This window comes from Salvelinus namaycush, chromosome 12, assembly GCF_016432855.1.
Source record: "Salvelinus namaycush isolate Seneca chromosome 12, SaNama_1.0, whole genome shotgun sequence".
NCBI classification, from domain to species: Eukaryota; Metazoa; Chordata; class Actinopteri; order Salmoniformes; family Salmonidae; genus Salvelinus; species Salvelinus namaycush.
In genome coordinates, this window is record NC_052318.1 from 40,675,127 (window position 1) to 40,688,945 (window position 13,819).

The 13,819-nt window shown below is 41.6% G+C and overlaps 1 protein-coding gene and 3 non-coding genes across 4 annotated transcripts; 3 read left to right on the forward strand and 1 right to left on the reverse strand.

The window, feature by feature from the left end:
• Positions 1-454: 454 nt before the first annotated feature.
• LOC120057659 lies at positions 455-588 on the forward strand. Its single transcript, XR_005477946.1, has one exon. It is a non-coding gene; the product is annotated as a U8 small nucleolar RNA (small nucleolar RNA).
• A 394-nt stretch (positions 589-982) lies between these two features.
• Positions 983-1,064, forward strand: trnas-gcu. The gene has a single exon. It is a non-coding gene; the product is annotated as a tRNA-Ser (tRNA).
• Positions 1,065-1,446: 382 nt separating this feature from the next.
• Positions 1,447-1,520, forward strand: trnat-agu. The gene has a single exon. It is a non-coding gene; the product is annotated as a tRNA-Thr (tRNA).
• Positions 1,521-5,057: 3,537 nt separating this feature from the next.
• LOC120056588 (proteoglycan 4-like) lies at positions 5,058-12,553 on the reverse strand. The gene is made up of 6 exons (XM_039004778.1): positions 12,223-12,553; positions 11,198-11,309; positions 6,915-6,972; positions 6,655-6,687; positions 6,318-6,469; positions 5,058-6,130 (listed from the first exon to the last, which is right to left on the reverse strand). The coding sequence occupies exons 3-6, from the start codon at positions 6,961-6,963 to the stop codon at positions 5,405-5,407; spliced, it is 960 nt and encodes a 319-aa protein (XP_038860706.1). The 5' UTR covers positions 6,964-6,972; positions 11,198-11,309; positions 12,223-12,553; the 3' UTR covers positions 5,058-5,404.
• Positions 12,554-13,819: the final 1,266 nt, after the last annotated feature.

Genomic DNA, 13,819 nt, shown 5'->3' on the forward strand with positions numbered 1-13,819 from the left:
TGCTGTCACGAGTGCGGTGTAAGTAATGGAGTAGCAGTCACGGTATTTTATTTCCGACCGTTCTCTTTTGTATTTATTCAGCGAAATAACACAGAACATTTGGACAAAGTTCACCACAAAACGTTTGCTTGTAGGTTGTTGTCATTAAGATGATAGCACAAACGTGCCACTTTAAAAGTAAATAAACCAACCAGAGTATGCACCAATGGGAAGGCTGTTGGTCTGCGGTTATGCTAATATTTGCCGCAAAGCATTCTCAAATAAGTAACAGACACTGACTTTCCATGACATGTACGTAAATGTAACGATAGGGATACAAAATACACATGTGTGTAGGGCTGACATGGAATTACGGTTTGAAATGTATCCGCATCGGCTAAAATGTAATATTGTAACCATGACCTAAAATTAGTTGCCACGTGTTCTTGACCATTGCTGCCATTTGATTAAAGTATCGTCAGTGAGGTATATCCTTACCTGTTACTTCAGTAATGAAGTATCAGAAAATGATGAATGGAATTTGATGAGAAATGATTATTCTCACCTGATCTTCGGAGAACTACAACACTCCGCTGATCCCGTTCTGATTAGCTGACGATGTAATAACTATTGTGAAAGTAAACTTAAGATTCTGTGCGCATGCCCACCGTCTTCGAATGTATGTTGAGCAAGTCTTCCGCCCACGCACACCTTCAAAATACTGCTTTTAATGTTATACTGTATAAATCAAATAAAATGTTATTGGTCACAAACACATGGTTAGCAGATGTTAATGCGAGTGTAGCCAAAAGCTTGTGCTTCTAGCTCCGACAGTGCAGTAATATCTAACAAGTAATCTAACAAATTCACAACAACTACCAGGAGATTTGACCTCTAATGGGAATTGGGAAATATAGTTGACAGCTCAAATTTGATGCTCAGAATTATTTCTGTGTATGATATATTTTCCATAATATAGTATTTGAACAGTTTTTGTACATGTGACGAGGTGGCCGAGTGGTTAAGGCGATGGACTGCTAATCCATTGTGCTCTGCACGCGTGGGTTCGAATCCCATCCTCGTCGTTAGGAGAGATTTTGTCATTGATGGAAGATTTGTAATAGGAGTTTATTTCGCCGCTTAACTCGTTACAACCGTTGTATTGGTTATGTTACGTACAGCTAGAATTCTACTCGAGTATTTAAGAAAATGTGTTTGATAAGTTTGAAAATAATATTTGGATGCGGAGCTGTATAGTGAAATGTAATTTAATGTAGGCCTAATCACAAACATACAACCAGGCTTACAAATCCTGTATACATTAATTAAATGTTCTATATTTGACTAATTTACAGGCAAAATTATTTAGTCACCATTAAAATAGCATGCTATTAATACCTACAATCGGAATCAGCTTCGCACCCAATTCAACGTACAAAAAAACACTCCGCTCTCAAAGTTGCATGCGGTGCCGTGGCTTAGATGGTTAAAGCGCCTGTCTAGTAAACAGGAGATCCTGAGTTCGAATCTCAGCGGTGCCTTTTACCTTTATCCACTTGATTGAGTTATAAAGGGTGTATGAAGTATCAGCCACAAATTAATTTCACAGAAATGCAAATGTCGGGTAGAGTACTAGGCGCTTTGCAGTTCAACAATCTATATTTCTTCATTTTTTTGCTGTCAAATACTCTAGCTATATTACTGTCACTGTTAAATATGTTATTTCATCATGTTAATTTACCAAAACATATTGCTTCTTACAAACACTACGCCACGGCGATAGACGATTGGGGGCTCGTTTGTGTGGTGTACGCATCTGCAAAACCACAAATGATTGGTTGACAATATAACGTCCCACAATGCAGGCGATTGCTGCAGGATGAAGATCAATCAAGTACAGCCTAAAAGCTGCAATATGTAACTTTTTGGTCGATCTGGCCAAATTCACATAGAAATGTGGGTTATGGATCTGTCATTTTCAATGAAAGCAAATCTAAGAAGATCTGATCTATGTGCGCTATTTCTAAGCTTTCCGTTCTTAAGTTTGTTTTGGCGTCTTACGTTCGATTTTGTACACCAGCTTTAAAGAGCCGAAAATGCAATATTTTGGGTTGTGGAAAATATACTTCACAGCGGTTTAAATAGTACAATGACTCGTTACACCACACTTGCTTGTTTTGTCGCACAAACTGAAATTAGGATTTACTGCATAGTGCATCTTTAACTGAATGACAACGGAGACAGAATACAATATGGAATTCTATTGAATAGTTTGGGGTAGGCCTCATCTCCGAGGAATGTTCTTCAGAGCCAGATGCTGATGACAGGTTGCCCAATGCTGGTTACGAGTGGTTAGGTGTGCATTTTCGCTAACCCTAACCCTTTTTTCCTAACCTGCTACGTTATTTCTCCTAACAATTTCAATGATTGCAGTTTTAGATTGGGTGTATGTAGCGAATATAGACCGGCCGACTAATTGGAGTCAGGCGACATATTTACATGATACTACAGCGATTGATTAAGTGAACCTATGACCATAGGATCACCGCGAGAAATGCTACAAAAACTCATATGGCAGCGCCGGAATTCGAAAACACTCCTCCAGAAACGGAAGCCTAAATCCAGCGCCATAGACTGCTCAGAGGTGAAAAGTAAAAATAATAATAATAAATAAAAACTTTGCACAGGTAGTGACTTAATAATAACATATAATACATACCAATTTCCCAGTCATAATACTCTAGCATAGTGCATTTTCTGTTTCTCACCACTGGAGAGCGCCCTTTGACCACAATCAATATGACTATATACAGTGAATTCAGAAAGTATTCAGACCCCTTAATTTTTTCCACGTCACATGTTACATTTTAGAATAAGGCTGTAACGTGTTTATTTTTTAAATCATCACACTACACACATACAATACCCCATAATGACAAAGCAAAAAGTTTTTTAGAAATGTTAGCAAATTTATTCAAAATAAAAAACAAATACCTTATTTACATACGTATTCAGACCCTTTGCTATGAGACTCGAAATTGAGCTCAGATGCATCCTGTTTCCATTGATCATCCTTTAGATGTTTCTACAACTTGATATGAGTCCATCTGTGGTAAATTCCAATTGATTGAACATGATTTGGAAAGGCACACACCTGTCTATATAAGGTCCCACAGTTGACAGTACATGTCAAAGCAGAGGTTGAAGGAATTGTCCGTAGAGTGCCGAGACAGGATTGTGCCGAGGCACAGATCTGGGGAAGGGTACCGAAACATTTTTTGTAGCATTGAAGGTCTCCAAGAACACAGTGAACGAAGAGAATATGTAGGCATACTCTCTTCGTTCGCAGAACTTTATCCTGCTAAATGTTCCAAATGTCCGAACTGAATTTGGTAAAAGGGCTTTTATGTACTCTACGCCATCGGCTTGGAACGCCTTACAAAATACTTGTAAACTGGAAGAACTTGTCCCGATTTGTGTTTTTAAATCACTGATGAAGGATTGAGGCTGATTCCCACACATGTCAAGGTTATTCATTTGCTGTTTTATGATTTTGTTATACTCTTGTGAATGCTATGGTTTTTACCAGATTACTTGTAGTTTTTCATGTTGTCTGTCTGTAATTGTGTAATGACTTGGTGCTGCCTATCTTGGCCAGGACGCTCTTGAAAAAGAGATTTCAAATCTCAATGAGCCCTTCCTGGTTTAATAAAGGAGAATAAAATAAATCTTAAACGGAAGAAGTTTGGAACCACCAAGACTCTTCCTAGAGCTGGCCGCCCAGTCAAACTGAGCAATTGGGGAGAAGGGCCTTGGTCAGGGAAGTGACCAAGCACCTGATGGTCACTCTGACAGAGGTCCAGATTTCCTCTGTGGAGATGGGAGAACCTTCCAGAAGGACAACCATCTCTGCAGCACTCCACCAAACCAGACGGAAGGCTCAGTAAAAGGAACATGACAGCCTGCTTGGAGTTATCCTAAAGGCATCTAAAGGAATCTCAGACCATGAGAAACAAGATTCTCTGTTCTGATAAAACCAAAATTGAACTCTTTGGCCTGAATGCCAAGCGTCAAGTCTGGAGGAAAGCAGGCACCGCTCATCACCTGGCCAACACCATCCCTACGGAGAAGCACGGTGGTGGCAGCAAAATGCTGTGGGGATGTTTTTCAGCGGCAGGGACTGGGAGACTAGTCAGGATCGAGGGAAAGATGAACGGAGCAAAGTACAGAGAGATCCTTGATGAAAACCTGTGTCAGAGCGCTCAGACTGGGGGCGAAGGTTCACCTTCCAACAGGACAACGACCCTAAGCACACAGCCAAGACAATGCAGGAGTGCCTTCGGGACAAGTCTCATGTCCTTGAGTGGCCAAACCAGAGCCCGGACTTGAACCTGATCTAACATCTCTGGAGAGACCTGAAAATAGCTGTGCAGCAACGCTCCCCATCCAACCTGACAGAGCTTGAGAGGATCTGCAGAGAATGTGAAAAACTCCTCAAATACAGGTGTAGCGTCATACCCAAGAAGACTCAAGGCTGTAATCGCTGCAAGAGGTGCTTCAACAAAGTACTGAGTAAAGGGTCTGAATACTTATGTAAATGTAAAATTTCAGTTTGATATTTTTTATACATTTGCTGTGAATAAAAACCTGTTTTTCTTTGTCATTATGGGGTATTGTGTGTAGAGTTATGGGGGGGGGAAACGACAAACCATTTTAACAAAATGTGGAAAAAGTGAAGGGGTCTGAATACTTTCCGAATGCACTGTATACACTGTGTACAAAACATCAGGAACACCTGCTCTTTCCATGACAGACTGACCAGGTGAAAGCTATGATCCTTTATTGAAGTCACTTGTTAAATCCACTTCAATCAGTGTAGATGAAGGGGAGACAGATTAAAGAAGGATTGTTAAACCTTGAGACATGGATTGTGTATGTGTTCCATTCAGAGGGTGAATGGACAAGACAAAAGATTTGAGTGCTTTTGAACAGGATATGGTAGTAGGAGCCAGGAACACCGGTTTGAGTGTTTCAAGAACTGCAACTCTGCTGAGTTTATCACGCTCAACAGTTTCCCGTGTGTATCAAAAATGGTATCAAAAGGACATCCAGCCAACATGACACAACTGTGTCTGTGGAACGCTTTCAACACCTCGTAGAGTCCACACCCAGACAAATGTCCTAATGTTAAGGAAAATAACAGGCACACATACACACATTGAATACAAGATTTTATCAGGCTTGTCTCAAACTGAAACCATATTCTCTGATGGAAGTGAAAAAGTGTCATACTTGGGGGGAAATTGTGTAAAAAAAACGTTTTATGGTTTTGTTCACAGTCCTACCTGTATTTGTTTACTGACCTTCTGTTATAAACTAACACTACTGTTTTATTTGTATGTCCGTTTTCTGTTGTTTTAATCGTCTACTGGGGGTCAGGGGCTTGGTCAGAATAGCGGTAAGGGTCAAAGAGGTCACGCCGGAAATCACGTGGGTCAAAAGGTGTTTTGGTCTCCCCAGGAGCAACTTCTTCCTTCACCTCCTTTTCCACAACAATGGGGAGAGTATGGAGTGGTGGTAGTGGCTCAGTCGCCTTGACAGGGCGAGGTGGGTGATCGATCAGGCAGTCAGGGTCCCAGTAAGGGTCACAGTCATACTCCATCCCTTTAATGACGATGGGAGGAGGACGAGGAGGTTGGAGAGATTTCTTAGGAGATCGTGGAGGTGGTGCTTCAACAGCTTGCTCCAGAGGTGCTGCAGGAGCTGGCTCCATAGGTACAGCAGCAATGACCACCTTACCAGTTTGGGGTTTGCAGGCAGGGTTGTAGCGTGGGTCACAGAGGACCGGGATGGCCCCTGCAGGCAGGTAGACGATGTGAGCTTTACAGAGGGGGTCTTTGTGGTTACACAGATATAGGATGTCAATCTTAGTAAAAGAAAGTGGTGCTGGGGTAGTAGGAGTGGGCTGAGTGGTAGTAGTAGGAGGGGGCTGAGTGGTAGCAGGCAGTGTGGTGGTAGTAGGAGCTGCGGTGGTGGGTGGTGGGGTTATCACACCCAGGGCATTCTGGTAGCTTGAGGCGTCTGGCCCATAGACCTGCTCCAGGTGACGCATCTGCTGATACAGCATCCTGATCCTGTCAATCTCATACAGCTGGGAGGAATATAAAGATCCACACAGGGTTTGAGAATGAGAGAGGGAGGGAAAGATAAAATAAGTGATCAGGTGGGTTGAGGAATGGGCAGATGACAAGAACCTGTATTAAATTATGTTTAACATTCATTATTACAGTGATGAAAAATCTGCTTTAAGTGTCTCATGATATTCTCCCTTTACTCACTCCTTCAATATGGCCGATGCTGTTGTAGAATTTGTAGTAGGACTGGAAATCAGGCGTGCCGCGGTGCCACTTGGGATCGACGTTCCGTTTGGGCCGTGACTGAGACAGGAAGCCATGAGCTTGGGCAGAGTCGATGCTGACCTCCCTCACAGCTGCATTTAATGACAGGAATCATGGTGGAAGAGAGGGGGATGGAGAAAACACATTCAGGAAAAATAATTTAACCTTTTTTTCTTGCATGTGCCAACATTCGCACACACATACGCAAGTCAAACATAAATCAAAGAGTAGGCTACACAGTAAAACAAGCACGTGCCATTGTTGTATTTTCTTTTACCTCTAGCCTTCAGAGGTGTAGCATCCAGCAAACCTGCAGAGCGGGATAAGGGATAGAGAATACAACAGGGTCAGAGGTGTTGAGAGGGGTCTTGCTGCAGAAATATCCGCAGACTCAGAAGTTTAGGAAAACTTTATAACTTTCTATTTCATAAAATCTGTTTGCGTTATCACATTTGCAATAGAAAACTATGCCCCCGTTCTATACGCTATATTTAGTTGCCATCTCGGCATACATGTTGGTTTAGAGTGGAAACATACCTGGGAGTAGACAACATAGTGTCCCCGTCAGGAGAACCTGAGAAATCATCTTTGCCACCTGGAAAACACACAGACACTTGACTGGTGTAAAATACAGTATGAATTCTATTTTCTTCTGCCTTGATCATAGAACACACAGACACTTGACTGGTGTAAAATACAGTATGAATTCTATTTTCTTCTGCTTTGATCATAGAGCACACAGACACTTGCTGTTCACTTAGTAGCTGTATTGGCACATTGGATGATAAACGGACTAGTTTCTTTCACATTTGAAACGACCTACATCAAAATATCCTTTTATTTTTATCAGACTACACAGAAAGCTTTCAATTTACCACATGAATCAATTAAATCACCAGTCCACCTTATAATAGATTAATTACATTACACATGACCCTAAACTGACAAGTTACGCCTTGACTGAGCAGCAGTGACATTTTATATAGAATATAAAGATCTTCCCACTTCACTCCAGCAAAGGCTCTGGTGCTCCAGCTTATGTCCACAGCATCAATTAACTAATTTAAAGAAATCCTGTTTTAGACCCACAATCAATCATTGATGCATGCAATCAAACTTCCCCTTATACAATAATGATAAATATATTAATTGAATGAACCTAGTCAGGCTTCTTGACCAGCCTAATGATCAAAGCACATATTATATGAAGCAGATCATTTTCAAATAATTTTCTTACTCGCCTGTACTCGTTTTTCTTCACAGTCCAGTGTCAGTTTGAGACAACTTTACAGTTCATAAATACTGAACTCAATGCCACTCATAATTTGGGTGCTTTCCATTGGCTATTGACCCCAAGTAACTCCACCCCTTGCACCTCTACCATCCGTTTCTTCTTGAGACGTGGACATGGTTAAAGCGCTCATTAAGCACTATAATAAGTGTGTACCCGAGGGAATTAACGATCAAATGGAAACTTCAAATGAAATAGGCTTACAACTCGTAAAATCGTGACAGCCAGGCACCCGCTGAGGGCAGAAAGTGTGCATGGGGCGGTAGGGTCCCTTGATGTTTTGGCCTCACTACAGCTGCATTTGGTCCTGCTAGAAATACTCTTCAGACGAGATACATTGTAGGCTCTTTCTTCATGTCATATGTATACCAATATGGTATTGCATGATGATCATCATCAACTGACACACGTATGCCAAATGAGTTCTAAAATGTCCCAGTACAGAATACTTGAAACTTTTCAACCCCTTTTCAAGTTAACTTCTGTTCAGACATATGTTGGACTCCAAGGGGGTAATATTAGCAAAACAGACATTTTCTTGACAAAACCTGCTTGAACAGCAAAATTAACCCCTTCTCTCAAAACAGCTGGGGTTTTCCGTTTAAACTTCTGTTACTTGGCAAGACAATTAGGTTGGGGGTGTAGGGTTGACTTCTGTTTCAAGTAAATAATGCTGAAAAAGGATATCAAAAGAAGTCTTTACTGCCTTGTTACAGGTTACTAACAAATGACAACACTTTTGTGTTGGAGGCAGGCCTACATCACTAACAGTACACCGAGCATAACCACAGAACAACCTTATAGGTCATCATTAGCAGTTCGCACATTCAAATTCTAGGGCTCTAGGACACTGCCAACTCAAATAGTATGTATGAGATAGATTAGTATAGAATGCTACACACAAGCTTCTGCTAAATTGCTGTCAGAGCTCATATTGCGTTACTTAACTGTCACACTAAGAGAGACAAATACATTGTACCTCTGCAATCTTTAAGGCAAATACCAGTACCTTGTCATCATGTTCTCTGCCGGGCATTGAGAAAGCACAGATAATCACTACCCTCCATGAACCTGACAGGCGATGTGGCAAGGGGCCACATCCTTTAATTCTTCACTTTGAGAACAGTCACTATCTAAAAACACCTAAGGGGGAACATTAGGCCTATTTGTACACCGACAGAAATTATTTGTAAAAAAATGTTTTAACATCAATGGAAAAGGGGAACTGAGGAGTGGCAATCTGGCTGTAGGGGCCTTCATCTGGGCTGTAGTCGTGGCATAGGCAGAATCAGAGGCTCCCTGAATGGGCTCGAGCCACACTTTTAAGGAGGCAGAGGGGCGTTTAAACAGGTGTGAGGGGGACAGGGCAGGAATCTGAGAAATGCGCTAAAACAGTGGGGAGACCCTGAGAGACACACACTCACCATAATAATCAAAGAATATCCTGTAGTGATACAGCAGAAGATTATAAACCACTTTCATGGCCAGCCTGTCCTGACCAGTCTATCCTCACCCCCTTCAAAGACATAGATTCCAAGGAAAATTAGCAGTTGTGTTTTGGGGCACACGTTATGACAACATACTACATGACTACCATTATATGGCAGACAGTGGAAATGTCATATTATATCCTTTAGCACTACATCATAATACTGCTAAAGGTATTCTTTCCCAGCCATGCATGACACCTCCAATGCTCCACATTAGGGATAAAACACAATGTTCAAACGTATTTGGGGTTTTAGGCTGGGTATCTATAAATAACTTTGTGACAACTGCTGATGTAAAAAGGGCTTTATAAAAGACATTTGATTGATACAGTATAAAAATCTATATGGCATGATGTTCAAAATATGTTATTCGTCACTGGCCTTTGCCACAAGTTGGGATGTTGTAGCTAAGAGAGACTGCTATCCTCCTCAAGGCCGAGGGGATAGATTGTCATTGCGAATATTTGATTTGTTGTCAACTAAATAACAAGTACTATTTTGATTTACTACTCAACACAAAGCTGTATTATTACTATTGCATGATTACAAAATACCTTCAAGCTACAGTAGAGTTCACTTCATTCTTTGCTATTCTACAACAAAACAGAGTCTCAATGCAAGATAGATAGGGTCCAAACAAACACTTTATTTCTGACTTGTGCATCTAAAACATTCACTTCATGTCACATTTCAAATACCTCTCATGTACTGTTTGCCATGTGATCTTACTATCCTCCACAGAAATATGGTTGACATCCTTGCCCTGCCTGTTTTCTGTATGTCACCTCCCATGTTACCCCCATGTGATCGACTCCAGTGGTAGCGCTCTGCCAGTGCTGTCAGACCGAGACAAGTGCAATGCCTCTTAAGATTGCCGGCAATTGCCCAAGACTCCGCCTCTCAACACAAGCTAGTCTTAGTGGCCCCACTTAGAATGTAAAACCACAAGGAAGCATAGCATGTTCCACGACCAGTTGCACTAAATTCCAATAAATTAGAGAAAATGGTGAAACAAAATTACTCCTGGGCTGTTCAGGGAAAGAGACAAGCTGTGTGACTCAGACAGCTATCCTAGTAGCTAAAGGGCCCTATTTGGGTCAAAGATGAGACAGCAAAGGTGCAAGTCGATATTAGGTTTATTTGTGTTGACAAGGGGTAGTGAGTCAGGAAGGGTGATCAGTTCCAGTTATAGTCAGTTTTGCATGGGTTTGCACAGCGACTCTGAGGTACACAGGCTGATCACCCAGCAAAGCTGACCAGAACCAGCAAAAACGTAGTTGGATGTTTTCAAGGGATCTAAACCTTTGTGAATTCACATCAGAGACACAGCATGTGGGCTGTGCTTTCATTATAGCACAAACCCACACTAGAGATCCCTGGCAATGTTATTTGCAGCAACTGCGAACAAGGAATTCCTACCCTCTGGTGGAACTGGATGAGTGGTGCACCCTGTGAGTCAGGAAGTGCTGGTTTTGCAGTAGGTCTGATGAGTTTATCTACCTGCACAAACAGCACTTTTGACACCAATGGGCAAAAATAGCAAGTTCAGTGGATCCCACCAATTATGGGGTGGGAGGCAGCCTAGTGGTTAGAGCGTTGGGCCAGTAACTGTAAAAAATCTGTCATTCTGCCCCTGAACAAAACAGTTAACCCACTAAAACAAGAATTTATTCTTAACTGACTTGCCTAGTTAAAAAAAAAAATACAGAAACTATGTAATTGGGAAAATACAATGAAGTGGACTTCTTTCACCAAAATGTTGGATGACCACGTCAGATTTGAGCAGATAGGACGTCTGCCTTGTGACAGAAGTGCTCACATTGCGGTAGGTAGGACATAACCATTACCTGCACTGTAAGCACTTTATTACATAGCAGACAAGCTCCCCAGAAAGTACATTCTCAGTAAACATTGTAAGGCATCAGGGGTCTCAAAACATTAATTTAATGGTATGTAATTAGGGGGTGAAGTGTTAAAAAGATGCAAGCAAAATGTTTATGCATAGACTCCTCCATGTTCCCACAGTCCACAACACTCACCCGTACGAATGGTCAGTTTGACCCAATCCTAGGGAATTGAAACTAGGCATTGAGTTGGCAGATACAGTTTGTCCCACTGTCTGAATAGACTTCTCCAGGCAAGTTGCAGGTACTGGGAAAATATTATTGCATGTTAATATCTGAATAACAAACCATGAGTCCACAATATCAAAACTCCATAAATAATGTAACATTGTAAAACATTAGCGTAGCAATGACCATAGCCTCAACTAAACGAATGGAGGAATTGGTGTGTGGGGGTTGTAGAGGTTGATTGTAAACAAACGTTTGACCCACGTGACCTTCCCTCCCCCACATAAAATCCACATGAGGACATCACTGTAATAGTAATTGTACGCGCTATGCAAAGTTATTAGAGCGCCAATCTATTGCAGAATAGCTAGCTGGCTTCGAGTAAATAGGTTTCAGTGCGTAGTCAATTATTCTCCAAAATACCGAATGTGAAAGTGCACTTCCAAAATTAGCTAATGCACGAGTCATGACACATTTAGCTATTATGACAAATCAAACAATATAGTTAGGTCAATCTAACTAGATAGATTGTCTATCTGGTGATGTAGTTCAGAGCTAAACAAACTTTGGGCTCTGAGATTTTCGTCCTTACAAATGCTGCTAATGAAAGGTAACATTTGTGCCACTTTCTTCAGGGGTCTTTACCCTCCTTCCGAAATCTCTTTGTTGCGTAACTAGCTAGCTAGCTAACGTTAGCAAGCTGGCTAGTGGCTACACACAATCCGGCGTTTCCACGCATGAATCATGATACCGCAAAGTTACTGACAAGTTCCGTAGCGGTAATTGCCGAAAGATTTAACTCATTTACGCAAACAATTTCTGGTTTGATGGTCAAAGCAACATAGATGTCAAAATAATCCGAAATATACGCGCGCATGTCAAAGGCCATCGACAAAGTAAATCCACGCGTTTTATGTCTCACGCAACAACAAAAAAGGACAACCAATTCATTATATTAGTCTTCAACTAGACTAAAACGCAGACTTCCTTACCGGTTGTGCGGCTCACTTCTTACAAATCCAAATTCTTTACAGAACTATTCACGCAATTCCACCACTCCACTAACAGCCTCTGATTTTGTAAACAAAGAAGCACATGGCTTCACAGCCATATCTCTTAAGCGAAAATAATTTTTCCTCCGCTCATCAAATAGTACCGGCACTCCATTTCGCATTTACTGGCTTTTCAGACATGAAAAAAGTATTTGCTCTAGAGAAACTTCCATCCTATATCAACGACAGGATACATTGTATTTTTTTTTAAACGAATGTCTTCAAAATGCTGCTTCGATGTTGCAAAACAGGGCGAGGCAAGCCGCGAGTCCTCAGCGGTCATCCCTGTCCGTGCAAACCGGATGGATGGAACCTGTGACGCATAGGGTCAATATGTTTAGAAACTGTGGTACGAGACTTTGATTTTACTTTACCTAGCTACAGTATTTGATAATCTTGGGTAAACATGTATCCCTCACACAACTAGCCTTTTTAATATCAGCCCTGAGCCTCAAATACATGTTTGTTTCAACATTTCAGAACTCGGACCCAAGCTGCATTATGCCAGTCTACCAGAGGGAGGCAGAAGCAAGCACGAGAACTGGGAGACTTACGCCTCGATCACACAGACAGAGAATTTGCATTCTGGTACACCAAAAGTACATTAATTTCCATACACCTTGATCACACCGACAGTATTATTGTGTTTTGGTACACCAGAAGTACATTCATTTCCAATGGAACGCTGCGTTTGTCTTGCAGCATTGCGTTGCAGAGGCAGTTGCAGTGCATTCCATCCATCCGGTTTGGGCAGTGGCGGTCGGTGCCATTAAAGATGAGGGAGAACGTGTGGATGAAGCCTCATTTCTATTACAGCATATTGGATGACTGTCATTCATATTCCATTCATCCAGTTTAACATAGATAGGTTTAGGCTACTACCCAGTTTAACATAGATAGGTTTAGGCTACTACCCAGTTTAACATAGATAGGTTTAGGCTACTACATGATACTCAAATTTTCCCTATCCCCATCATGAGGTTGCTTCAACCTAGCCTATGAATTCAACGTAGGTGCACACAGGTCAAGAGAAAGATTTGAGGTGAAAGACAGTGACACATGGGACAGACGGTGACACATTCAATATTGCCTTGCACACTCTTGCTTGCATCTAGCTGACCTAGGGTGTAATCATTAGTCCAACAGCTGCAAACAAGAGTTTCTATTGGACAAATTCAGGTGTGTTTATCTCCGTTTCGTTCTGTTTGCTTCCGTTTAAGAAACGTTTTTCATCAGAATCGTCAGAATGAATACACCCCTGATCACACGCAAGCAGTTCACTTTCATAGCCACATACAAACAACTCGCTGTATTCCTTCTCACATCAACGAGCTCTCCTCCTCTCACCTCTTCCCTTCGCTTGTGGACTTCAATGCACAACACATCAGCTGTCTGTGACCAGGCAAAAAAACCTTTTCAAGCCAAACCTTCATATCATGGCAGCTAGCTCACCGTATTAGCTAAAGTAACGTCATAGTCAACATAGCTAATAGAACTAATGCATTAGTAAACCCGCTACAATCATGCAGTTTCAGTG